At 39.0% G+C, this 27,551-nt stretch overlaps 1 protein-coding gene and 1 long non-coding RNA gene across 3 annotated transcripts in view; one reads left to right on the top strand and one right to left on the bottom strand.

Annotated features, from left to right (window-relative positions):
• Positions 1 to 27,551, bottom strand: part of LOC135330260 (uncharacterized) — an 87,111-nt gene that overhangs the window by 25,821 nt on the left and 33,739 nt on the right. Inside the window, exon 2 of the long non-coding RNA XR_010392158.1 lies at positions 563 to 669. This is a non-coding gene — a long non-coding RNA (uncharacterized LOC135330260). The remainder of the gene's footprint in view (positions 1 to 562; positions 670 to 27,551) is intronic.
• The window catches only part of CA10 (carbonic anhydrase 10), a 214,960-nt gene that overhangs the window by 165,594 nt on the left and 21,815 nt on the right, over positions 1 to 27,551 (top strand). For both annotated transcript variants that reach the window (XM_064522670.1, XM_064522671.1), the window contains one exon: positions 2,430 to 2,615. In XM_064522670.1, coding sequence (XP_064378740.1) covers positions 2,430 to 2,615 — 186 coding nt within the window. The remainder of the gene's footprint in view (positions 1 to 2,429; positions 2,616 to 27,551) is intronic.

Here is a 27,551-nt window from a genome sequence, read left to right as displayed (position 1 = left end):
GTATAACGAGTCTCAAAGTAGATTTGGAACTTGCGAACAGAAGGTTATTTTACTTACGTGATACCATGGCTGTCCTACAACTGTAAATGGCTATACTTGAAATGTACACTTTTAAAGGTTGTGAGACGTTGGGTTTGTATATAAAGCAGACAATATTCTGAACTGGAATAAAGAATTTCACACAGCGATATGGTGGCAATTTCTGTAATCAAGCACAGCCTATTATATAAACTCAGTGAGTCAGAACTTCTCTGGAATCAAAAACTGTTTCCTAACTTTTCAAGCTTTCATTCTGATGTAATCTGAGTAAATGCAAATATAAGATACCTCTGTTCTCTTTCTAGTAAGCAAATGCCCATAGAAGAAGTGCCCGTTAAAAGCTGCACTGAATTGGTAGCATGTTTTGACACTCTCAAGAAAAGAAATGCGCATGGATGTGTCAGGACCAGTTTGGTCCAGTATCTAGACTGGTATTTAAGGTTACTTTTTCCTCAGGTACCTGCTCACAGCAGGAAAATTAGTTCTTCCCTTAAACCTAAAAAGGCAATTAAAGTGGCCAGACCTTGAATTTTTGCTATTGAAGATCTTGGATTTTGTCCTTCCTGGCAACAAGTCTGTGAGTCACTGCAGGAGGCTGTTCGTAGTCTCACTTCAGGTGTTTCTCCCTCCCTGCAGGTCAGAAGAGAGGCATGATGAGTCCTTCACTGCATTACCAGTACTCTTTATCTGCACTTACATAGGGAAATTTGGTTTTAAAACAATCAATACAATCTTATTACAAGCATTGCATTTTTATGAGGGTGAAAATGAGAAAGACAAATGTTACTACTGTTCATGAATTTGCCTCTTTTCATTTCCCACGTCTACTCTACAGAGAGTTATTTGAGTCATATTAGGGGTTATTTGGGTCACTTTTACCTCGAGAGAAAAAATAATGGTAACTTAATTTGAGGTTTGTACCAATTCGAGTAAGAAAATGGATTCTGAATATTTTGCACAGTTGCTAAATTTAACTGAGTGTTCAGTGAAGCATGAGTTTCCAAATATGAATAAGAGGCTTTTAACCATTTCCCCCTATTTGTTTTTAAATTACATTTGTTAGGTATGATTAGCAATTTTATGTCATTCATATGCAGTGTACTGAAACTGAAATCAATAAACTGACCTTCTTCCACCCAATAAACTAAACTTGGTATTTAATTACTATGGAAGCAAAGTCAGGCAGAAAACTGAAGAACATTTATAAGAGCATTGTGTTTTATTTGAAATGAATAATAATATTTGTGTTTATTGCTTCTCATAAGTAATCTATTACTGCTTATTTTAAATTGGAATAAAAAAAAGAACATCTGTATCAAAGTTAAAAAACCCCACAACAATCGCAAAAACTATTTAATCTCATCCATTTAGTTCTATTGCACAGTCTGTGCAGTATAACTTTTTACAATGTACTGTGCAACAAAATAGGGCATTTAAACTCAGTAATTAGTATTACAGATAAAATGACACTGCAGCAATGTTAATTACTATAGTACTGATGCAGTATAGGATATAATACATAACAGTCATGTCTTTAATTTTAAATTGAAGTGCAACTAAGCATATTATTTCTACACTTCCTCTTCTTAAAGTAAATTAATGTTATTCAAGTGTACCATTTGTATCCATGCAGTATGTTTTTAAATAAACCGCATATTCTATTTTTAACTCAAACTGGCAGATTTCACTTTATAATGGCATAAATTAAGGACCATCTTACTGTAGGAGCTTTTCCTATGACAGTGGAAAAATATGCCAGAATTATATTCTATATGAAAAAATTCCACCTTTATTTTCTTTTTCATTATGGCAACTGCTATAAATCAGTTTTATCAGTTTTATCAGTTTTACCAGCAGCTCCGGTAGTAGAAGGGTAGTAGAAGGATCCCTAGGATCCCTATTTATGAATAATTATCTGTCTGCCTTTGCAGCACCTTCATATCTGGATAACTTTGTTATAAATATTACAAGAAGAAAAAAAAAGTTAAATTTGAGGTTTGTTAAAGCATACTTAAATAATTCATGCTAGCTGAAATGTTCCCATTTTCAGTGCAGAAATTTTGTAATGAAGCCATTATTCAGATCTTGCATAAAGAATATTCTAAAAGCCTACTTATTTAGAAGTATAATAATTCCATTCATTGTGCTAACCATGTGCCCCTGGCTAAGATGTGTACATACAGATTTAGCAAATATCTGAATATACAGTATAAAATTCAAAGCAGAATTTGAAGTATAACCTCGGGTTGTGTATTTCATCTCACAACAATGAGACACGTTGCTACATTTAAATGAAGGTATGTAAGGAGCAAAAGCTTGAGGTACGTATAACCAGTTTCTAGGACTTGCAAGTGATTTTGAAAAAATGCTTTTATTCCCATCTTGTTTAGGTCAGTGGGACAATGTATAATACGGGGAGACATGTTTCTCTACGACTAGACAAAGAGCATTTGGTTAACATCTCTGGAGGGCCAATGACATACAGTCACCGCTTAGAAGAAATCCGGCTACACTTTGGGAGTGAAGACAGCCAGGGATCAGAGCACCTGCTCAACGGACAGGCCTTCTCTGGGGAGGTACGTCAACATATTTGGAGTTACAAATTAACCAGTATGAAACACCCACTTTCCATTTCTGCCTGAAGGTATTTGCAAACTAATTTGTACTCATAAAAATTGTTTCCCTTTATCCATTCTGAAAAGCCTGAAACTCCTTTTTGCATTGCTAAATGCACAAGCGTGTCATACATCTAAGAATGAAATTGTTGTACTTACTGCACTGTACAGATAGACACCATGTATCCACACACGGGCTACTCAAAGCAAGCAAGTACCATTGGATTGGTCTTTTATATGCCCAGTAGACACAAACACAACATTAACCACAAGGTAATACTGAAGGTGCCTCTAGTTCTTATAGAGGTGCTACTTTTACTGCTGACTCATAAACCTGACATTGTGCATGGTAATGCCTTCGATTCATGCAAAGACAAGGGGATATGTTAGGGATGGTTCCACAGAGGTCTATTAGACTACTCAAGTAGTAAAGTTAACTCTAAAAGTAAACCTTTGCAGGATCAGTACCTGTTGTGTATTTTAAATATGTATTTATAATCATACCAGAAAAGACCAAAATTTAATGATCCTGACATCTACTGTGGGACTGCCCATTACTTTTGTTGGATAAATATTTTAGCCTCATGCATATCTGGAATACTTTTTCTCGATATTTGGTGAAGTTGGCGGACTTTCTGGTAGGCAAAGCAGAATCTTTCCATTCTTTTTATGTAGAAATATTTTTATGTAGAAGGAATGCAGGAGTTTTGTTGTACCCCATCCTCCATTACCTTGTGTCATGTCTGTGAAGTATCTAGCACACTCCACAAATCTTAACAAATGAAATAATGCTTCAGAAGAATTGCATATTACTGTGGGGATTATTTTTAAGATACTCTAGGTATCTTGTTAGTATTCTTTTAGAAGACCAAAAGGAATAGTTTTCTGTAATAAAGCACTTTATTTTGTTGGGGATGAATAATCACATTACCATCTGTACCATCTATCCAGACTCTGCTGATGACTCAGTTAATGCATGGCATTTTCTTTGGCATTGTGCAACAACAGTTATCAAAGAGTAGCAAATTAATTGCAGAGTTGTCAAATGATGTTACTATAATTGATGGTAATCATTTGCTTGGTTTTATAAGCTACATCGATGTATAATACAGCCAGTGGCAGCTTTTTCATGAAGTTATTCATGCCTTATGCAACGGACATCTGGTTGCCTTGCTTAATTTCTATGATAAGTGGACATACAACATGTTTCTGCTTTAAGAGAGGAAAGTTAAGTGTGCTTTAATAAATAAGGTCTTTGCTTTCCTAATCAGATTTTAAAAAGAGCAATATTCAATAGAAAGTAGTATGGCTGAAGAAGGAAGTGAAAATATGGTTGAAACATATATTTGCACTCAATTTGACACATCAGCGTGGTTTCAGATTTTATAATGAGTCAATGAATTAGAAAGTCATCAGTCACAGACCATAACAAAGCAAAAGAGAACAGTATATTTTATTATTTGCATTTCGCAAGTTTAAAACTAGCCTCTTCCATTTTTGAAAGTGAGAGTTTTGAAGTAGTGTAATAAATGTAGCTGGCACTGGACTGAGACTTTACTTTCTTCTCTGGAGAATATACATTGCAGCTTATAACATTTTAATTCTATTTCAGCTGTTTTTCCTGTAGCCAGTGTAGCACTTACTTAAACAGCCTCCCTATAGCCACACTACGTCTGGATTCCTGAAACAATCAGATATGAAGCAGCTACAGCTGCGTCACTGTCCTGCTGCCCTTGAAATACCACTGACCAGTTTAAAGGATGTCCACACCAAAACACCAACCAAAGTCGGCAGACTTTAGAAATCTAGAGATGTGTGAGGGCTTCTCCAATTCGGAGCCTGCAGGTTTCGGCTGGAGGGCAGGAGAGCAGCCGCTCAGCAGGGCCAGCCAAGGCAGCTGCTGGCCCCCGCTGCCCGCCCCGGCGGGTGTCTGAATGCGTGCCAGCCGCTGGGATTCGCAGCACCATGTCTGATGAAATCAGTGATGACATACCTTAAATGATGCCCAGTTAAGCTGCTCACTTGCCAGTTGGAGCCCTAGTTTAAATGCTCTGAATCTTTCTCAGGCAGTGCCTGTTTCCATCTACCAATTCGTCAGCTAAGTCAGCTTCCTAACTCAGTTCCCTGGTGTAAACAGGCAGTGTGATTAGCTCCCACTCTCCTCGATTTTCCCTCATGATTTTCCATACTAGAATCATTGCCTTTCTATTACTTTTGACTAACGGCAATAATACATTTTATTACTATTAATATTTGGCATTATTACCTAACAGAGACCTCAAGTTTCTATTAACAAAAGCAAAAAAACCCCAGCTAAGGGGAGGCCACTGTCAGTCAGTCAGTCACGCACAGCTGGACGCACAGTGTGTGCAGGATTCATCCAGTTATCAGGGTTCCTCCTGCAGGGAATGGAAAGAGCCTGGCATTCCCCGAGGATGATCCTTCCCAATGGCCACAGACACACCAGCCTGGCTAGGACAGATCACTCTGCACAAGTGGCTACAGCGCAGAGACGAGGGGCTCACCGCGTAGCCCACGCTAGGGACCTCCTCTTCACATGACGAGATGCAAGTTTCAAATAGCTGTTTTGGGCAGCTGAAAGTTAAGTTCCAAGAAGGTCAAGCATTAATTACTGATTTGAACCTGTACCTGCACAGTTAGGTCTTATTCATACAGCCCATACTGTTTCCCCAGTAGAAGCACAGAGTCAAATCAATCACGCTGGAGAGCATGGGTGCAACTTCGCAGTGAAGGACGGCTGCTGACGGTGTCTTTAGCATTAACATCCACCCACAGAAGTGCCGTCTTTAGGAATAAGTGATTTTCAATAAGCCCTCAGCACTGGAAGATACACTCCTAGCAGCTATAATAAGAAAACTCTAGAGAAGTTAGCTGACTTTATGATAGAGTACATGACTTTATAAGGCAACATATGCTTTCAAGAGTCTCGCTGCTTGTTGCTGTTACTTCAGTGGGTAATACTGTCAAAGGAGATGGGATAAAGAAAAATAAAATATAGCCATGTACTTATTTGTGCTCAGAGAGTTTGGGACTATATCCAGATTTGACTAACATTAGCAGAGCTAAACCTGTGTTAGCAAAGCTGGGAAAGATTTACACACATTCTCTAGACTCCCAAAATCCTGACAAAGACCTGACTTGCAGAGCTCTTTCTCATCTTTTGTGTTTTATGCTAACAGTAGACTAAGACTTCATTGTCAAGGCAGAGAAGTCCCTGTATCAATTTTGCATTATTTTGCTCAGGAAATTATACTGAGAAAAGTACTCCTGCTAGTATAATCCTGATTTTTTTAATAAGTACATTCTAACAAATTGTTTAAATTTGCCTTCACTCATCAAAATAAAAGTGCAATCATAATATACGCTAGCATAGCTGTTAGCAACCAGAGAAAAACCGGTACAGGATTACACTGATTGCTAATTGCATGCTGAAGCCCATGACACTGCATCAATAATGCTGTTCTTACTTTTGTTAGATAAAACCAGCGTGGGGTTTAGTGAAACCTCTGTTCTACTGTGAAAACAATTTCCAAGCATGAGGTTACCCAGTAAGGGTGATCCACTCCGGCAGATCCCGATCAGCTCCTTCCACCTCCCTTCCTCCTGCCCTCCCATCCATTTCTGCCCTCTCTCTGATACTGATCCTGAGCTCTCCAACACATTTTGAAGCCCGCACAGTGGAGAGGCAGAGAGGACCTGAGGGGGGACAGGGAGAGAGAGCAATCCTCCTCCTTTGCAGCACGAGCGATCCATCACATTAGCTCAAACAGACCTAAGTTAAATTGACATGCAAGGAGGGCAAAAGTTGTTAAACAGCCCCAAATTATCTTGCATCAGCTACCTCTTTCTTTATGCATGTGGAAATCCAACCTAACATCCATACTAAGCAAGAGGTGTGTTCTGAGGAACCCTTTTTATGCCTCCTGAAGATGTTCTGCAAGTGGGAGGATACTCAGAGCAAGCTGGAGAGCACTGGAGCAGTACTGTGGCATGAAAAAACAAGCTAGAAATAGCAAATTGTTTCAAAAGGGACTGTGTCTGAATAATACTGAGACTTGTAATTTCCAGCCTTTAACATTTAACTAGGTGTTAAAGGCTGTCAAGAGAGATCTCTACACTAATCTAGTTACCTTTCAGCTCCTAATTATCACTTTAGTAGCCAGAATAACTGAGAACTAAAGAGTTTGAATGGAAGGGCTTTAAAAATAAGTATCGGATTATTCTGTCATCAATATCTTTGGCACTGTTAACATGGAAAGAAAAGAAGGATTTGGAATGTTTAAATAAATAAATGGAGCCTTTGCTTGTCCCTCTGATATGGACTTGAGTGTGTTCAATTCTCCACTCTTTGCATAAGAATCCTACCGTATTATGGTGATTAAATAAAATCTTGGATCAAGCAAAGTCCCCAACTAAGACACCAATCATTTGTGTCTGTTGCTTAATGTCTCCAAGCAAATCTGTTTCCAAGGCTTCAGAGTCTGTATCATTTAATGAAAAAGACTGTCTTCCTTCCAGACAGAAGCAGCACAAAATACAGCAGAATTTACCACAGTGCTGTTGTTCGGGAACTCCCTCTACCCTTGTTAAAATAAAGGTACCTGAACCTCCAAAAGGTCCATGTTGAAAATGGGACCCTTTATCTTTACCATGTGGTAAAGCCATAAAAATCTGTACCTTTTATTTTTTTTTAGCAACAAAATGAACAACCTGCTGCAGCAGAGCTCAAACCTGCTTTATGGCTGTGCATTGTAGTAGCCTTATCTATGTAGATGCAGAAAATCACAGAGCTTAATTATTTGGAGTTATGCTTTTCACAGACTCAAGAGCTGCAAACTCTCCAACAAGAGGCTGTAGTCTAAAAGGTATAAGAAGATGATACTTTACTCTTTGCCTGCTAAAGTCATCCTTTGAAAACCCATTGACAGATAATATAAACACTCAATGATTTCCTTCTCTACATAAGAAATAAAATGAAAGCTGGAATGGTATCCATATAAATAAACATATATTGCAAGCTATGCACACAGTTTGAAACTGAGATTTACTTTGGCTACCACTAAAAGGCGCAAAGAAAGCCGAGTAAAATAAAAGAAAATGGGGGGATGAAGGCCTTGCAAATCCTGAAATATCAGCCTTCTCCCTGCTATTGAGATTTCTTTAACTGCAGACATATTCTGTGTGAGCGGGGAACTTCTAGTGATAGTAAAGGATTACTTATCAGAGAGATCAGTGTTGCAAATCCAGCTTCTGGTATTTTTAGAAGCAGGACTGTCAGATATACAGCCTATGAGAAGCATCAGGCCGACTGGAATAATTTAATCCAGCGTGCTGAAGAATTAGAAAAACAAGACTATTCTGAATTTTTAAATCAGAACCAACAACTGTGTCACTGAGACCTTCTGTACACTTAAGACTTGATTATATGGCTCTAAATAGCTCCCCCTCCACCACCACCAATCCTTCTGCTGGTATTATTTATACCAAGCAAGAAAACTTCACCAGAATAAATTACAGCCTAACTGTGTATGTACTATGACTTCAGTTATGTTGGCAAAACAAAACGAGTTATGCCCACTTAGCACGTCAGCAAAAATGGTAAAGTGCAGGCCAACGCTGAAGTGCACTGCTTTTTGCAAGCCATCTTCATCTCCTTTTATTTGGGAAGATCCCTATCTTCTTCCAAAGCACTGCATCGCCTAGGAGGTAAATGTTCAGCCAGGCCCCCCACGTGACATTTGACGCTGTGCTCTGCCTGTTTTTCTAACCTATGGTCAGTTCAGCACAAAAGCTCCTGTCTTCTCCACACAGCCTCCTGCGCTTGCCCATATTCAGGTTCCTCTCCCAGGTCTGTTTTTCTGTTTTGCTCCCTATGTGAGGATTGATGTGAGGATATTGGATTCTAGCATAGCTCATCACCTGAAATATGGTAGCCCATAGTCCTTTCTCTTCCTTAAGAACAAAGTGTTAAATCAGTGTGTCACTGAGCACAGACGACAGGAATATCTCACTTTTTCATAACTGCATTCATACAGGTGATTAAAATATTGAAGCAGAGCCAGCTTTATCCCTGCCCTGCTACACTGCACCAGGCTGGCAGAACCCCTTGCAGGAGGAAGTCTGAAATGCAGATCTGTCAGTTGCCACAGGCTGTCTGTATTACATTTTGGAGACTTTATTGGAAACGATACAGGTCATTTTTAAGTATTTCAGCCAGAAGATAAGTTTACTGTACTCCAGTGCTTATTAATGTTGAAAAATAAGCCTCTGAGGAAAGTACCAGATGAGGGAACGCATGTCTAATGGAAGGGTGGTTTAGTAAAATCTCTATAACCTTCAGATTAATGTTCAGCTTCAAAGGAGAAAGTCAATAGGATAATGAATTAAATTGCTATAGGAATAGAATACAAATCAGGAAGAGGTGGAGGTATTGTCATCCCTACAGTATGAGGAGACTATTCACATGAGTAATTCAAAATTACTGGGAGAGGAACATGTGCATGAGGTGCAAGAATGCACCCCTGTCCACGCTGAATATTACAGGTGGATTTCAACTGAAATATTATAATATATTGATACACATAAAAAGCAGAGTTACAGTCCAAAAGACACTTGTTCATCAACACATGCCTATTCTGTTTTCCTGAACCAAAATCAATTTTATATTTTCAGCTAGATGGGATTTTATTGCTGATTAATATAACAGAAAATAGTATTGTTGAGGGATATTCATGCCTGACTGTGGCCTTCTAATTCACATGCTCTCAGTCAACCCTTGGAAATTCCTTTCGGCCCTCTATCGACTTTATAAGGAAATTAGGCTCTTTAATAGAGAGGCATTTTAGTAGCAGACTGCCCGGTCTGTCTCCTCTCTAAGGCTACAAGGAGACCATGTGGTGCTCTCTCTCTGGACAGCAGAGTCCTTAGGATTTAAAAGTATGGTCCATGGAAGAGCCCTACTCAGATGACCTAGACAGTGAGGCTTCCTATTGGAAAACTGTTCATTTTATAAAGTAAAACTCACTAAAAACATTTTAAATGTTCCCAAAATACTTCTCAAAGAAAAAGTGAGATGATACATCAAGTTGCTAAGCAATTGTTGACTAAAGAGTTTTCAAGGTGCTAAGGCTAATGCAGTCACTGTACCCAAAACTGGAAATAAAATGGTAGGAGACAACAGTACAGTAGGAATGGAAAAGGAAGATAAAAAGTAATGTTTTAACTCACATTATTTTTCTATCAGATATGAGTGATATTGTTCCAGAACCACTGCGTGATGTAATCCACCAGCATTAACCAGACTCTGCTCTTACAAAACTGGTGAAGTATTTAGATTCTGCAGCCTATTGAACTGTCAGCTGGTGGCCTCAGTCCCAGGACCATAGCTGAGACCAAGCAAAAGCTAACAGGGCAGAGCAAAGCGCTCTGCGACTTTCCTCCTGCGCAAAGCAGAAACCCTAAACATCCCTTATGCTCACCACAAAAGCATGCTGTGTAGGCAGGCCATGTACGTGGCTACCAATACGCCATATGTACCTGCTCTCGCCTCTCAGAGGAAGAAGGGCCAGGATGCCCCTCGGCACTGTGGCACCCCGCCGGGCTTGCGCGCCTGCCGCGCTCCCGCGCTCCTGCAAGGCACTTGGGCACCAGCCTCTTGCCCCAACTTCAGCGGGTTCCAGGGAAGTGAAGGAGACAAAAGTTTGGGGCACATAGCAAGTGGACTAGTAAACTTACCTCATAAATGGGCTGAAGAGCAATATCTAAAGGAATCCATAAATCACAAAATATAAACTGCAGGTTTCATAAGATACAACAAATAATTCCCCAGTAAATCTAACATTAAAAATCTGAATGGTAGGTTTTACTTCCCAAATTTTCATATTATTTTGTTATGACACATCTCTGTAGTTTTCATTGAGCAGTTCAAAGCAGCTGAGTTACACACATTCAAGTGTTACTTTGTTGATGGATAATAAAGAGGTCTGCAGATTAAAGTACAAACTAATTACTGTACCCACTTCCATTTCCTTGATTTCATGTTCCATTAAATTTTGATGTTATTTTTTGCTGGAGGTTTTCAGAGTTGCATGGACTTTTATGAACTACGTACAGGGTTGTGGGGCAAGGAGATGACAGAGAAGCCAAAAGACAAGAACGGGTGATAAGCTATGCAAAAAGCGAGCTGTCGAAACATCCATGCCTATGAGACAGTAATAACAATTTTAAAGCACAAGTCAGAATAATGTGTTGACATCCAAATAATCTGCAAGCAGCAATGAAACATGTAGTCAGTGTTTCTTACTGAGGAAAGTTCTCCCTTTGAACCTATTATATTGGAAACCACAAGAAAGCCAACTTTCCAAGAACACGGAACAGAAATTTTTGTGGTGTATTTTGAATAAAAATATGGTAAACTTCCTACACTGGCTATTTGCTAAAAAATGCAGCTTAATCTTTAATGACCTACAGAACAGTTTCATCTTTAACACTTTTGAACTGAAACAGCTAAATTTTAACTTACAGTCCTTCTTGTATTTTTTTTTGGCTAGGCAGCCATCTTCAAATCAGGGGTAATAAATTCCTAATTAAATAACATACTTCAAAATCTAGTAGCCAAGAGAAGTTATAGGATCAAGAGAAGGTGTGACAACTATATATCACTGACTATAAATATAAATAAATAAATAGAAAAAATACACAGCAAGTAGACGTCTTTTATATAAATGGCTGCAATTGCTAGGCAGTGCCAATATACTCTTGCAGTCAAGGTCTTACATTTAATGCTGTTGTAGCCATACTGCTGTTTTTAAGGGAAAATTAGATTTTATAAATAGCCTGCTTTATGCTTCCCTTAGGGGAAAAACTTAATTACACAAATCAACTTATGTAATGTCCAAACTTTATATCAGTGTGAAAGAATTTTACTTCATGTATAATCAGCTTCTGATATCATAAATACTATTCACACTATTTTTTCACCTTTCTAAAATTTGATTAACATGGGAAAAACAAATGAGATTTTTGACTAATTTTTTGCAAGGGGAAGAATTTAGGGTTCATACCATAGGTCTAAGTGTGCCCTTTGTAATAGCAAAGATAAAACCAGAAAAGTTTTATGCTTTTTGTTGAAGCAAATGGAAATAGCATGATTCTCTCAGTGTTTCATATAAATATAGCTATAAACCACAGAAGTTTAGTTATTGCACAAGCAGGGACCCAAGATTGGACCTAGATGCAGTTACGGCTTTTTGTAGAATACAAAATAAGAAAAAGACACAGGGGGGAGAATTATGGATTTACTTCTTTTAACAGAAAGACTAATGATAACATAGAATTGAAAGGAACAGTCATCTAATTTTATCATCTCAAACAATCACTAGAAACCATGTGAAGTTTGAATGATGCTTTAGAACAACAAGTGTTTAACCACTTAAAAATTTGAGACTAAATTTCAGGTACCCAAAAGGGATTTTGAACTTTGTTTTAGGTTTGGACTTCTGCATTTTATGAGGGACCAACTGCTACATGGTATTGAAGCTCTCTTCATTATTTCCACTGATGTGCAATAGGACTTCTGCTTCCAAGTCAGTCATGGCAAGAACTAGAAATGTTCCCTTAAACATTTGCTTGTCTGTCACCTAACCCTGAAAGCACCCAAATTCTCTAGATCTCTTGGTGCTTTCCCGAAGCACGTTATTCCTCTTGGATTCTATATAGGATATTCTAAGCACTTGATACAAGAAGCTCCATTTCTCGGGCTGGTATTTTTACTTCTGTATATTGCTTTTTGGAGATCTCGTGATACAAGCTCCACAGATACTGCTATGTAGTGAAACTTTAAAAAAAGTACATATAGATTTTTAGAGTGGTATTTTTTCTTCTTTTTCGTTACCTACACATATATGGGTGTTCTTTGCCATAAAACTTTTCTTCTCTGCAAAACTACTTTTCTGAATCTTATGGACTATCCAGCCATTAGCAGAATCGGAAGAACTGGCCAAATAAATTGGAAAGCTCTATGACAAGGTCAGCATTGCAGTAATGCAGCATGTGACATGGCAAAATATCTGCTGCATGGAAAAATAAATGTTCAGTTTCTTAGACACTGAGTGAAACAGATCCCTTTAGTAATAAATATATTTTTGCACATGTTTACTTTTCAGTTACCAACTGTTCTCTTTTAGGGGGAGGGAGAAGTGGAAGGGAGTGTCAAAGTACTGCGAGCACAGTCTGTCACAGACTATAATCTAAATCCCTTTGGTGCCTCAATTTTAAAATGCAGCATCATAAAGCAATAAGGTGCAGTTTTTCTGCTTAGAGTAGCAGCTGTAGGATTTGCTCTTCTAAACCACTGGGACATTAAAACATTCAGCACTCTAAACCTCCAGCGTCGCTTACAAAGTATTCATTTTGCCTCATTCCAAATTATTTTAATTTGCTTGGGGTGACTTTACTTGCTATGGGATGATTCTTCTTTAATTAAAGAGCAATTTCACTCCACAGCCAAAAAACTCTGATCATTTTGCAGTGGGTTTTATGTTTCTTGGTAATGATTTTTCCATAATGCTTCTTGTAAATTTTAACTTTTTCCCCAAATATATTTAATGCAACATGCCAGAGAAAGGAGGAATCTGAGTAACTTATCTCACAAAAGTCCTTGCAGCTACTATGGACAGCCACAAAAGAAAAGAAAAAGCAAGTGTATGTGAGTTTTTATCAGCTTTGCAGTTTACCAAAAGAAAAAAAAAAGCGAACAATTACTGTAATCACTTTGCTGGACAAAACTCTCATGAAGGCAATGGAATTTCGTTTGAGGTAAAACTTCATATTTGTTATTTATACACTAACCATTGGCCTCATAGTGCAAAACCCCCCATAAAACCGTCGCTTTTAACGGACCCTGCCTGTGGGCTGTAGGATGAATGCTGGCAAGCAGGTTGTAAACAGGAGAATCCAGACTTCGACCCCAGACGACACCCAACACCTCCAAGAACCCCGACCCACCAGCCCCGCGCCCAGGAGCCTTCCCGGGCCCCTGCGAGTGGGGGCGGGCAGCCACGCAGCCCTCTCTACAAAACGCAACGGCTTCAGGTGGCGAAGGCGACCCGGTGCCCACACCGCCGAGCCTGGGGTTAGGCCCCTTGTGGGAGGCAGGAATTCCCCTGGCTCGTACCAGTGTCCAAACTGGGCAAAGGAGGCGGCCGGGACGGGGTGGCAGGTCTGCCACATCCCGGGGGAACGCTCTGCCCAGGAGCCCATGGGACTGCCGTGGCAGGGGACAGATCCTCCCAGGACTCACGTAGCACCGTGTCCATCTCCGGGGAGGAGCAGCAGCAGTCTCTGTCCTCCCCGAGTATAACTGGCATTTCCTAATGCATAGCAGCAGCTGTGAACCCTCACCATTAACTCCCTAACCTTCAGTTTATTTCTGTAGCTTCAGCTACTCCTTTGTTAGGTCTTTGTTCCTTACCTTATGTTTAAGTTCCTTATAAGGCATTTTATTATCTTAGTAAAAAAGCCAGCTAAATCATGTCAGTTCTAACTGCCTTTTATTACATTCTCAGGGAGCCCTGTGAGGTTGCAGAGTTACAGTTTTCATTTAGCATACTAGCTTGACCTTCCACCATCACTGCGGACCTTTCCTTAATTAAAAGCACACAGGCATACACTGCATCCCAGAAAGTCAAAATACTTTAACTTTGAGGTATTTTATTTTAACAATCCAGTTTATGGATACTTTCAATAAAGACTGAGAAGGAAATACCTTTAAATGTTGTTTTCTCTGGGCAAAACTGTGATAGCAGAGATAAGATAATGGATTAGGATATTTTACAAACAATAAAGGGAAGCAAACATGAGTTTATAGCATGCAGACATTTGAGTGATAACACTGCATGAAAATCATAATTGCCTAGGTTATACCACATTTCTTGACAGTCCATTTTCTTTCCATTTATCTTGTAATATCTCACCTTTATCTGTCTGCATTTTTATCTCTCTACAAACTGCTGGACATTAATGCAAACATGTGCCAAGATTTGCTGGATTAAAACTCAGCACAAATGAATGGGATGAGAAAGTTGCTAAAACTCAGCAGAAGTAAATGGAGTAAGAAAGCTACTTTTGAGTAGGTTTTTTTTTTCCTAATCTAATTGCCATGAAAACATTTTCTAAGCCATGATTTGCCATAGGCACATTAGAGAAGCATCATCTACCTGTTATTACTTTGGAAGTTCTATCAAAGGCAAATAGGTTTCTGGATTTTAGTGAGAAAGGGCAAGTCCATTACTGTCCATCTCTTTCCACCATCTCGATTTTTATTTACTCTCTCTTATCAAAATATGAACATGCCACTGCCATCTAGTCCCAGGAAACTCTGCTAATAACAGAATCAGTCAGTAACGCAGTCTTAATCTGATTAGCCTTCAGGATAGGGCTAGTCAGAAACAGCTGTAATAGTCTCTCAAATGAATAATTCCTATTAGAAAAATTGACATTTTTTATTTTTCAAGTCATATTCAATGTGAACATTATACACTGGGCATATTTTGCTATGCTAATTTTGCTCTTTCCACCTTTTGTAATTTCTTTCCCAGTTTCTTGGGTCCTCTGACAACCTAAGCACAAAGTGATCAGGAACTGATTAGTCCTATACATTATTTCCAGCCCAGCCAGGTACTTTGAAGTGTATAACCAAAGCAAAGCATGTGGATAGGGCCTTGAGGGGCCCATCATTTTTCATGCTTATTCAGGACTTAATCTTATGGCATCCCTGCGTATGGGTGCTCAGCCACCCAAATTTCATTGCCTGCTGCTTCTTTCCTTCTTTCCAGCTAAGTTTGAAATAATCTGGTGAGGTTACGTATGTTCAGCATTTTTTCACTGCACTAGAATTCATTATATAGAAGAGTAGATAGGCATGGCTTTCAAATTATGGTTCTGCTAAGATTCTCCAGAACAAGCAAGAAACAAACCCTTATCCTCCTTTTATTTTTGGAGGGAACAAAAAGGCTTATGCTAATACGTATAAATGATGATTGGCATACTTTTCTGAAATAAGGAATTCTGATTTAGAAAAGAATAAAATGCTTCTTAGTACCAAGTATTTTCCAACTGCCAAGTCATTTGAGAGAAGACAGGTTAGTGTTCAATGTTGCTCTTTTCACATTAAAAAAGCAGGGAAGAGTCAATGAAATATTATAAAAATATTTTACCAATAAAAGCATACTTAAAATACATAAAGTATTTGCAGAACAACCCATTGCAGCTGAAACTTAAAACTCTCTATACTACACTCTCCTTTAGCAGGACATGCCTATGGTTCAAACACAGAAACAAATAATCAAAGAGACAGTCAGAGCTGTAGCCCCAATTCCTAGTCTTGTAAAACTATTTTGTGGCTTTGGGATTTGTAGACTGTGTCTGGAGTATTGTGGCATTGATCTGTGGAGCCAGCTTTACATGAAATGCATATTACTACAGCAAAATTGCTCCAGTTAAACTAGATATTGGCACATCTGCAGTACATGTCTACCTTTAGAGTAGTGCCTGCATGACATGTTTCCAGTGAGCTAAACCAACAAATTACTGCAAGGTAAGCCAGGGTTGGGGAGGCATTGGGCATCTAGGCTCCTGACTAATCACTAGAAAGGCTGGCAGGAAATCAGGGAGGTTTCTGATAGCCTCTGTTTGTGTTTCAGAAAAAGTTCTTTGAAACCAAGTTCCCTCCACGAGGTACTTTGGTTTTGAGATGTAAGCATTTTCCAGCAAAACCCTGTCTCAGCAAAAAATCCCAACTAGTTCTGCTTATGATTCCTGCAAGGCCTTATTCTATCTGAAGCCCAAGGGTGTGTTCAGTTAAGAGGATTTTCGCTATTTGATTTGTAGCTTAGAGCCTCTATATCTACTGTTCCTGAGTCACAAAAGGTACAATAGAGGAGCTATGCTCCCTATCAACTGGTAGAGCTATTCCCTGGGGCAATTAATTAGAAAAAAAAATCACCCTTATTCTCCCAGATCCTAATGAATGTCTCTCTGTTTCATTCTCATAGGATTTCCTTTTAGAAATCCAGGAAAATGATGAAATGAAAAATGGTAAGGTAAAAAAAAAATCAGTATCTGAAGTTCCAAAAGCCTTTTTCCTATGGCCCATTTGAAAAAATATATATAATTATGTGACATATTCAGTTCTGGAGATGAATACTTCAGAGAAAATTTGAAACCTTTTGATGGAATTCTAAGCTTCCAGGCAGCTAGTTTGGGGTCTATTCCCACAAATCTTTATATACTTTAATAGACCTAGTGAAAAAAGTGAAACCGTGGACATACCAAAAAATATAAGGAAAGCTAGTGCATGAATTTACAATGCTGTTGTTACTGTTGGAAACACAATACAGTGGGGCACAATACAATGAATACAGGATGCATGACCTAGGATTTAACATGTTACAGTGAATGAGTTAGATACGTCTAAATTTAAAATGTTTGAGCTCCATTGGGATCTTATATGTGAACTTCACATTCATTTTTTCTTCACTGTCTCTGTGAGACTGATTCCCTCAATAACAGTGTAAGCTATTCGTTAATAATAATAATAGTACCAGGGAAGTTCTAGGTACTTTAAAATTTACTGAGTTTTCAGAGTGAAAACACGACGCATGATTTGCTGCCTCTTCTTCCGCAGGCTTCTCTTAGTGCATTAGCCAGCACTGCTTCAGGTGCACTTAGAGTACTTTGGGCACAGCTGAGGATCATGAATGCTGCTAAAAGAGTATTTTTTCTAAAACCTATCACCCAAAACAATTTAAGTCTTCTAAAATCAAATGACAACACCAATTGAAGAGAAAAAGACGGAAGGGGAAAAACACCACACCATTCCTCATTTTTAGACAAATTCCTGTGTTTAAAATGAAACAGACTTCTTTGTTGGCATTGAAGAACAGATCAGTTTTATGATGCCATCCATCTTTCAAATGATCTTGTAAACTCATCAATATTTTGCTTGTGATCATCACACAATCTTTGGGTAGCTTGATGTAGATTGATTTTGCTGGTTTATTGCTAGATGATATTTCTTATTTTGTAGTCTAAAAGTGGCAGCTTATAACTCAAAGTGAATGTCCATGATTAAATTTTAAAAACTACATTGTTTAAAATAAAAAATAAAAATTCAGGGAAGTCAGTTACCCAGAAACCAGCAGAATTAGAGTCGTATCATCTTATATCAGCTGAAAATCTGTCCTTTAATGTTTGTGAAGAGGAAAATAAAAGTGCAATATAGAGCTGGAAGGGACCATCTGTCTCCTTTTAATTTTCTGTTTTGTTTAGAGTTGGGCCTGAACCAAAAACCTAATTCAGACATGTCCGGTGTTTGGAAGCGATCACATCTTGGTCTCCATGGATATTCAGAACTGCTGATAACTGCTCACAACAGACACTAATGACAGCCCTTGTAATGCTTTTTGTCAAATGCTTTATGGTCATAAACACATTCCCATTAACTATCAATTACCTTGCAATGTAATTATTTTGCCCATTTTACAAAAGGATAGACTGCTACAGAGAGGCTGAGTCAACTGCAGTCATGACAACAGACTAGAACACAAGATCTCCCAAGTTCGGGAAATTCTGCCCACCTGATTTCTCAAAATTCATCCGTAGGACTAGATGAATATCTATAACCCAATACACACTGAGCTGTGCAGACTACCAAAGTCCAACTATATTAAAAGACAATTCTATGAATTTCCCATCACACGTGGACAATATTCTGCTTTCCAGAAAACTCCTGTTATCTATACCTGAACCTGTCTCATACCAAGTACTTTCAAAGTCCCAAACTTGTCATGTAAATATAGCAAAAGAGGCAGATAAAAATGCTACCAAATAGTGAAGTTTGCAGTATAATAAATATGCCAAGCTAAGTAAATCTCAAAATATTTTCTTTTGAATAGCAGTAGGGTTGTAAGAGTTGACAATATTAAAGTCAATGAAGCAGTGAGGATAATTTACAAAGATGCATCTCAAAAGTTCACAGAATACTGATATGATGAATACCTTTGAAAATGTCTCTAAATATATAGTAACTTTTGTTCGAAAGTATAGCCTCAGATTTACTGAGCAATTTAGTTATCTTGACTGTGCTAAAACTCTGATTGATTGATTGATTCTAATTAGTAGATCTGTAACCAAAGAACTGTTCTTTGTAAACAAAGAACTGTTCGAATCATTGCTAATGAAGCAAATGAAGCCATCTATCCTTAACATGAACACATCTCATTTGTATACATTATTTATACCATTCATCTCCACAGAAAGTGGAGCCACAGCAGTTTCCGTAAACAAGCTGCACTACGATAACGATACCAAAATGGCAATAGTCTTCCCTTGCCATTTTCATTCACATGAGAAATCTGATTTACAGCAATGGCACCGTGTACATAAATAAAAAAATCAGGTATGGCTGTGTGAACACCTCTGACTGCAGACAGGGAAACTACTGCCACTGATCTGAGAGAGAACATCACAGCCCTCATAATCTGGAGTGCTGAGTAGGTGCCCCGCTGTGATGCCTCAGATTTCAAGTTTTTGGGACAGGTTTTCCAAGTGGTCAATCCAGTGAGAGCTACGAGCTACATCCCAAGGAGATAAAAATAGCAGCAATTGAGTGCTGAGCTGTTTTAAATGAGTGATGCAATATTAAGAGTTGGCTAGGGGAATTTATTTTTGTTTATTTTTTGAGAAGCTTTCTTAGGAGCTTTGATTCATGGAAAATTTTCCTCCTTCTATTCTGAAGCAATTTGAGGAACCTCTTGCTGTAATTAGAATATACCGTGGAATTGCTAAAGGCTCTTTGGCTTTTAGTGTTGCTGGTAGTTTGACCCCTTTCCCCATTTGTTCCTGCCTGTGGGCAAACCAGGAGGCAGCGGGTGTCTGAGGAGCTGACAAGCGCAGCTGCTGCTTGCCTGCCCCTGACCTGTTTGGCTCAGTGACTGGAAATGAGTTTGCCATGGCTGCATCATCCTCATTCTTATTTTTGCTTGCTCTGAAGTTTTGCCTGTAGTGAGAGTAGAGCTTGGTTTTGCAGCATGGATGGAACTATGTGGCCAAAGGTACTTTTAAACAGAGTTCCTGGAAAGTACAAACAGATACTGCGGAAGTCGTTAGCAATAGAGCAATTCAATAACATCTCTCATACAAAATTCAGTCTCATCTACTCTGCAACAGCGACCTGTGATTGAACCTCCGTGAAAGGGACCACGGTATTTTATATGGGTCTTTTTAAGTAGTAGGCATTACAGTGCAAGGTAGTGTCAAAGTTGATCTATTTTTATCCATTATGAAATTGTTTATTCACCAGACTTTCACTTGGATGAGGATAGCATAAGTATGATAAGTGAATAAAATTGCACAGAGCTATGACCAAGCTACTGCTGACCACCTAGGCCTCCTAATAACTTGTCACTGTTCCACCCATGAAACCCCCTGAATGATGTCGGGGCTATGTCTGTCGGCTGATGGCAGACTCCGATGCTCCTCTGCTACTGGGTATTGAATACTTCACTTGTAAAGTGCAGCAAGAGCATGAAAGATGCCAAAAACCTAGGTTTTGTTCCACTGTTCCTTGCTAAAACCCTAAAGGTTTTAGCAAAGATAGTAAGGACATCAAACTATTCATCAGAAGTACCACTGCTGTACTCTCACGTCATCTGCTCTTTTCAGAGTATGAGTAGCTTGTGTCCGTTCTCCCAGCTATGTTCTCTGCTAAAGGCAGCTCCTTTGTCACTATTTGCCCTTTTTTAAATACAGCAGCATATGCACTTTGGGGTGCTTCAGATAACACACAATAAACCTTGTTAAAAGATTACACAGTGTCAGTTGCGTGCTCCAAAGTTAGGAATGGGAGCATAAAATTTGCTTGCCCATCCAGTCTCTTTCGCCTCTCTCTCACTTTCTCATCTGATCTCTCTTTTTCCTTTATTCTGCCACAGGAGAGATCAAACAGAGGGAATCAAATAAGTCAAGAAAATTCAGTAGTTATTTTGGCAACCACAGCATCAATTCTGCTGAATTGCAACATGAGCCTATACATTTGGGTTGTACATTAATGTGGCCCTGCTAATATAATAAAAATCTAGAGAATAGCATCTTTAAAACACAGTTAAGTTAATGTTACACTTGGGATCTTTTGCATTTCTGACCTTTAGTGACTCAAATTATGCAGTATCAAAGCTAGAAAATAGAATGCAAAGACACAGTTCGGCAGTACGAAGAGGAGGTGCAATACCGTAACCCTGCCTAAGTGTCTGAACTTATTTTTCTGTGCTGCCAGAAATGCTTGCAAGAGCAGCCTCTGCCATCCTCAGACTGATTCAGACAGCAGGGCAACAGTGCTGGCCTTCCCCGCTGTGATGGCCCGCTTGAAAAAACAGCACTTTGTTTGTAGACATATTCATCAACCTCTGAACACCACTGCAAAAGGGAACTAGGGGCTATTTAAGGATCATTTGGCTTCTCTAGGAAGTGCATAGTGAGGACTGGCACAGCTGGATGGCTGTGTTAACATCAGGAAAATGACAGATTTTAAGTGACAGAAAAGGCCAGGGGAGAGGTTTGGTGTATGTAAAAGCAGGGGAATATATGGGTCTGAATATGGGCAAGGAATAGATCATGGATATAGGTGGCACAGGCTGCATTATAGGAAAGTCTGCAAAAGAGCATCTGCAAAAGGAATCTAGCCCTTGATGGGCACATTCATCCACACACAACACTAGCGTGTTTTTGATTTCATCTTTTCATCTGCTGGCCATAACCAAAGCTGGCAGGGGCTATTAAGGGGAAAACTTAAGTCTATTAAATGAATGGGGACATTCTCAGTTTTGCACAGAAATATGAAGACTTGATAAAACAGCTGGTTTTAGTTGAAATTATGGAGGGAAAAGTAGAGAAATTGAAATTTTGACTGCAGCACAAGAGCCAACAGCAACTTCATGCAATGGGTATGATATACGTAATGCCCTGAAGTAGTAACAAACGCATTTCTACATCTCAGCCCGAGAGTTTTACAGATTCTGTCTGGGAATGTCCTAAAAATCTCAACTCTGATGTTCAAGCTCGCAATTATTTTGAGCAAACCTATCTCCCTGGGGAGTTGCCCTCTTTTCTTCTGAGGTGAAATTCTTCTACTTGATTCTCACTTCTGCACAAAATGATTTATTAGAGAGATTGCCTTTTTTTTTCCTTTCTGGAAAGTGTCAGTTTCTGAACTAGATCAAATAGCCTCCTGTTCTTCAGTATTGACTAATTTTAATTATTAAAACCTTTTCCCCAGGAAAAGCTCTTCATGCTGTTTGCTGAGAAACCAGCAATTTTTAACAGAATTCAGGAACTCCTTTTCCTGAGGAGATCAGGGCACACTGGAGACAGAAGTCCAACTTTAACCTGGGCTCACAAGGCAATGGCAGTTCTTCTATTTACGTGTCTCTCCCTTTAAAATTGCAACGAGGGGCTTTGTTAAGGCTAAAGTAATAGTAACACATAATTTTTATACAGTAAAACTTAATCATATATATTTAAATGGAATAGAAAGCCAAACACATACCTTGCATGAATACTGTGCTTACTAAAACCAGAAGTCAATCTTTTGTTAGGTATCATTTTAGTGATATGCAGTTCCCATTGCCATAATTTTATATGGGATCCTTTCCTCACAACAGCATAGCAAATTGATATTGTTAAAGTGTCAATGCAGAAATAATAGCTACATTCATATTATATTTCATCCCGTTCAAGTTCTCAGGTTTTTGCATCATTGACAAATAATTAGATGCTTTAGCAAGATAATGGGATAATTAAACTGTTGCTCCATAACTCAAAATCTAAACACAGCAGTATCTGCATTTAAAGAATAATGCAACTGTACCTACAGTCATTATAAACCAGCATATCTTACCACAACAACAAATTGTTTACTGCATTACAATGAAATCAAATACATGCGTAATGGTGTGAGCTTGACAAAGTAAGTAATATATAGAGTCAACACTATCTTCAATTAAGTGGCTACAGTGGTTGAAGGGTTCTTAACATTACAGTTCAAAGAGCTGGACTTTTATCAGTTGCAATTTTCAGCTCCATCTCATCTGTGCGCTAAGAGGAAGGTTCTCTTCTGCTGTAGAAGAGCCATGCTACATGCTAATGTGCGTAACAAAGAAATTAAAGAAATTAAAGAAAGAGGTGACAGGCAGTGTTACGACTAACCCAAGAAACTAACTAAAGCTGATCAAATAATTAAACAATTATTTGTGAATATTAATGTCATGGGGGAAAGACATGACAAAATTCACAAGAGATATTGCTTGCATTAAATGATCTTTTCTGGCACATCTAAAAAGAACAATAGCATCCCAGCCACAGTACCCCAGCATTTGCAAATATTTGTGCAAATACGGTCGTATGGAATTGGCATGAATTCAAAGCTAACTGCAGTACTTAGCCTCAGCCCAGCATTGCGGTCAGACGGTGAACACACCGCTTCCTAATTATGCAGGGAAAGCAGGGCCTGGGATCACTCTTTAAAAGGATCATCCTCCCTGCTGTGCTTTGGCAGGTGGAGGTGGCTGCTGCTGAGGATGGGAGAGGGACAGGCACCAGCTACTGCTCTTTGCCTCTCCTCCTTACTAATGATGGGTAATGTTGTAATGGAAATGGGGCTCTGATCAGGCAAGTTGAAAGCCTGTCTGCATGGCTGCAGTTCACAGTCCCTCACATTCAGACATTATGTCCCTATGGAAATGATGCCACAGATAACCATTCAAGTGATTTAAAGTTAGTATTTCAGGGCCCTGTAACTCTTTCCTCTGTCTTCTGCTGATACAGACTTTCTGCCAGGAGAAAAGAGTTTACTACATGGACAGATTTCACCTTTTCTAATTGCAGAAAGTGCAGCAGACTAGAGGCTTCTTCAGGAGTTTTGCATTTTGTAGCACAGCACATTCCCCATTGTTCTTTCATTAAGGGAAAATACCTATCCAGCCTTTCAGGCATTTCCATGCCACTATTTTCAGGATTTCAGCTATATGAACTATCCTGCAAATTAATCCAGACTGTTTTCTAACGGAAAACAAGCTTTGACTTCTGTTGCTTGTCTCTAACATGGGAAGCCTGCTGATACAAATTGCAAGTGTGATTTTACTGCTTCACTACTTTATTTTACCACCCTCATAACGACGAGGCACATATTGAGTGCTAAAGCTACTCAGTACTCATCTATGTGTTAAAGAAAAGCAAGTTCTGTGCTGCAGGTCTGCAGAGCTCTTTCTGCACTCACCCTTGGCAGTCAAGAGTCGAACTACTAGTTAAAAGATTCCAGATAAATAACGCAACCGAGAGATTATATCATGAGCGCTGATGCACGAGATCCCCACGCCAGTCTTTGCTCAGGAACCTCAAAACCCATGAGGAAGATCTCCTCCTGAGGTTAGAGGGTGCAGCTATGGTTTGTTATCTGTATGTTCATTAGCCCTTGGACTTATTCCCAGCTGAACCGCTATTTACTCTTTCTTGATGTGACTGTCTGCCTAACTGGTTTTTATTCTTTGCCCTTCTGCCTGGTTAGTCTTCACATCTCGTTATCACTCCTTAAGCAGCCCACAAATGGAAACATGGCAGCTAGCATACTGCTGCTGGACATGCAATCGGTTTTCATTATCTTTCACTGACCTTCACTTCCTAAATACAATAACTTGTGAACAGAAGTAATTTTAGGGCATATTCACAAAGGCTAACACTCAGCTTTATTACCTAACATTTCTATGCTATTTTCAGATGGCTCCTTGTTTCTATGCATTTATGTTATATACTCAAGACAAACTGTGAAGCAGAAGTCATTGGTATTTAACCAGTCTGAGAAAGAAATATCAATGAGTTAGCAAAAAGATTACTCTTGTGCTGAAGCACAGAATTAGCAGTTTCTGAGACAAATGGGAGAGGAGGGGTTCTCCTGCTGTCTGTGCTAATCTCCTTCCTCTGTTTGTAAATGGGACTAATCTGCTGTCGTGTGACTGTACTGAACTGCTCTTACCATGTGGTAATTTTCAGTGCCCTTTACAAGGTACCCAGAAGAACGTGTTCTTATGATAAACAAATGCTGCTGTGTGTAATTTCATGCCCTTTTAATTTATGCTGTATGGCATTTGTTGAGTAGTGTGTGCCAATATCTTTCTTTCTTTCACCAAATCTGCAGATAGAGCTAACAGGCTTACTTTAAGGAATATAACTGGCTTAGAATAAAACTTCTAAGTGCCAATTATCTTTCCTAGTGAATATAATGCCACTCAATTCATTTAGCAACAAGATACTATATTAGAGTTGTCTGCCTTCAGCTGTATTATCTCATATTCTTAGATAATTCATGTTTTCTTGTTTTGGATTGTGCTCATTTTTTCTCAACTTCAAACTTACCTTTTATACTACAAACATAAAACTGTCTTGTATGCAGTTTACATAAACAACAACAGGCAGTTGTACTTTCCTTAGATTTAAAAGAAGCTTCCAAGATATTCTTAAAGAATCTCTTATTTTCTGCCTGCAGGACAGTTCTGTGCCATCTCACCTCTCAATCTTTGAATCTGCACCTTTAAACAGGAAACCCTGGTGTGAAATTTCTTCAAACAATTTCTAAAAATTTGACTCTGTAATATCTCATCTGCCACAATATTAATATCCTAAAGGAACTTCAATAATTTAATAAAGCATTCATTCAAAAAATGCTTTTGGCTATTTTGAATCAAGCTGAGCTTCCTCAAACTTTTCTGTTTTCAAGCACTCAACTTAACTGACAATTATATCCATTTCAATTTCTTCTTCTCTTTTATCAGGTTTTTAATGTTTCCCTTTTATCACTGTTTAAGGTGATGAAAATCCAAGGGTCCCACAGCCTCCTGCCAAAGCTATTTATGCTCTGAATATCTGCTAAAAATCTTTTACGGGTGATGTGCTACGGATTGTCATGGATCAGTAAGACAAATCGAACATCATAATATTACATTCCATATCTACATACTTTCTTTGACCCCATTAGTGTAACATCTGAGCATCTCACAACGTTGCTACTGAGAAATGCAGCTATTCCCATTTTAGAGATGGCAAGCTGGGCAGAAACGGTAGGAGGAATTTGCCTAATGCCAGAGAAGGAAGTGAACCTAGATTTCAGAAGTTATAGGTTAGCAACCCAGTCTCTAAAGAGTAAGTAGATTCTTGAGAGAAAAGCATGTGTCAAGAAGTCATTCAGGCAGGTCTCATGAGGCCCTATGTGTGCTTTTGCCGTCTGTGCCAGGCAGAGATCAGGCAGATCCAGGCAGGTAACCAGGACATGCTGCCCAAACAGGCTGGATGAGGAGCTGCATGAACCCCAGATGGACAACACCGATAAGGTGTTAAAGAGGCATCCTCAGTGTCACTCTATGCTTTCCTCATACATATACCTCATTGTCATTTTAAGTATATAAAATCTTATGCTTTATTTTTGCCACTGGAAAATGTTATTCTTAGTTTAATAATATACCTCTAACTTCAAGAGCAGCAGACAAAACTGGTGAGTGTATTGCCTTGTTTCTGCTTCTGTTTTCTTTGGTTGTTAGTCAACACTGGGTATTCTAAGCCTGTCCATCTTTTCCTCTCTGCATTGTAGGCTGAAGACGAAAAGGTTAAGGCCTAGACCAACAACTAGGTTTTCACTAGCTCAAGTTCCATTAACAGTTTTTTTTGCTGATTCTTTTATCCATAGATTTGTAATATTTCTTGTTTGTTCTTGCCTGTCATGTTGCCCTTTGAACAGGAATGTGGTCACAGACGGTATTTTGGCAAGGCAGACCGGCAGCTGTAGTGGCATCACATATTGTTAGAGAGGTTTGAAATGCTGCATCTCTTTCACACAGTTCGCTGACCTTGCACAAGCATCCTTCTGACACATGTCTCAGGATAACACAACAAACAACAAAAATACAGCGGATCATCACTTCACCAAATTTAGACTTGCAGGAACCATCGTCTGCTGCTTTCTGGATTGCTTGCTAAAGAAATACAGATTTCTCCCAGAAATTCAGAACACCATTATATAACTGAATCTCCCAAACCGAGCGTTTATACTGAATTCATCATCATGGTGTCTGAGCATCTGTTGTACTTAAAATGAGAAAACAATTTATGCGTAGTGTTTAGTCAGAAAATCCTGCACAAATCCAGGAATGATGATAGGCTCATCTAAGAGCCTTTTTTCCCCACATTACCCCTATTCTCTCCTAAGAGGCAACTTTTGCAGATGATGGATTGGGTGAGTGCCAAATTACAGCTTGCACTGAAATTTTGCATTAGCTAAGACATAATCAACAGTAAATATTTGAGGCTGAGGAAAACTTCATTTTGATCCTCACATAAAGTGAATTACAGAACAGTGTCATTTATTTATGTTTATCCAGCCTCTTGCTCATTTGCTAACAGTGAATGACAAGAGTAGCTGACTGGCAGGCCAGCCCAAAATGCCCGTGTTTAGAATAACTGTCAGTAACGACTGCCCTATCAAAAATTCTCCTGAAGTCACACAGCACCCGGCATTACAGGCACAGCTATACACCTCTGCGCCTCGACTGCGATTTTTCCTTCATCACATTTCCTGCTATCTGGAAGACAGTGCAAATGCTTGTGCCACTTGCAACCATTCTGGCAGCGTTTGGATGGCAGTAATCCATCGCCTTTTACATTTATTTCTCCGGTCTATCGTTTAGTTAATTTTTTGGTGTTGGCTCATAGGTGAAAAGTCTGTATCAAAGGTATCCCAGTAGCAAGCTCTGAGGCATGCAGAGCTAATCTGACCTCTCA

The sequence above is a fragment of the Dromaius novaehollandiae genome, chromosome 18, assembly GCF_036370855.1.
Source record: "Dromaius novaehollandiae isolate bDroNov1 chromosome 18, bDroNov1.hap1, whole genome shotgun sequence".
Lineage (NCBI taxonomy): Eukaryota > Metazoa > Chordata > Aves > Casuariiformes > Dromaiidae > Dromaius > Dromaius novaehollandiae.
Note: the sequence above shows the minus strand (reverse complement) of the source record. Positions and strands in the feature narration are given on the sequence as shown.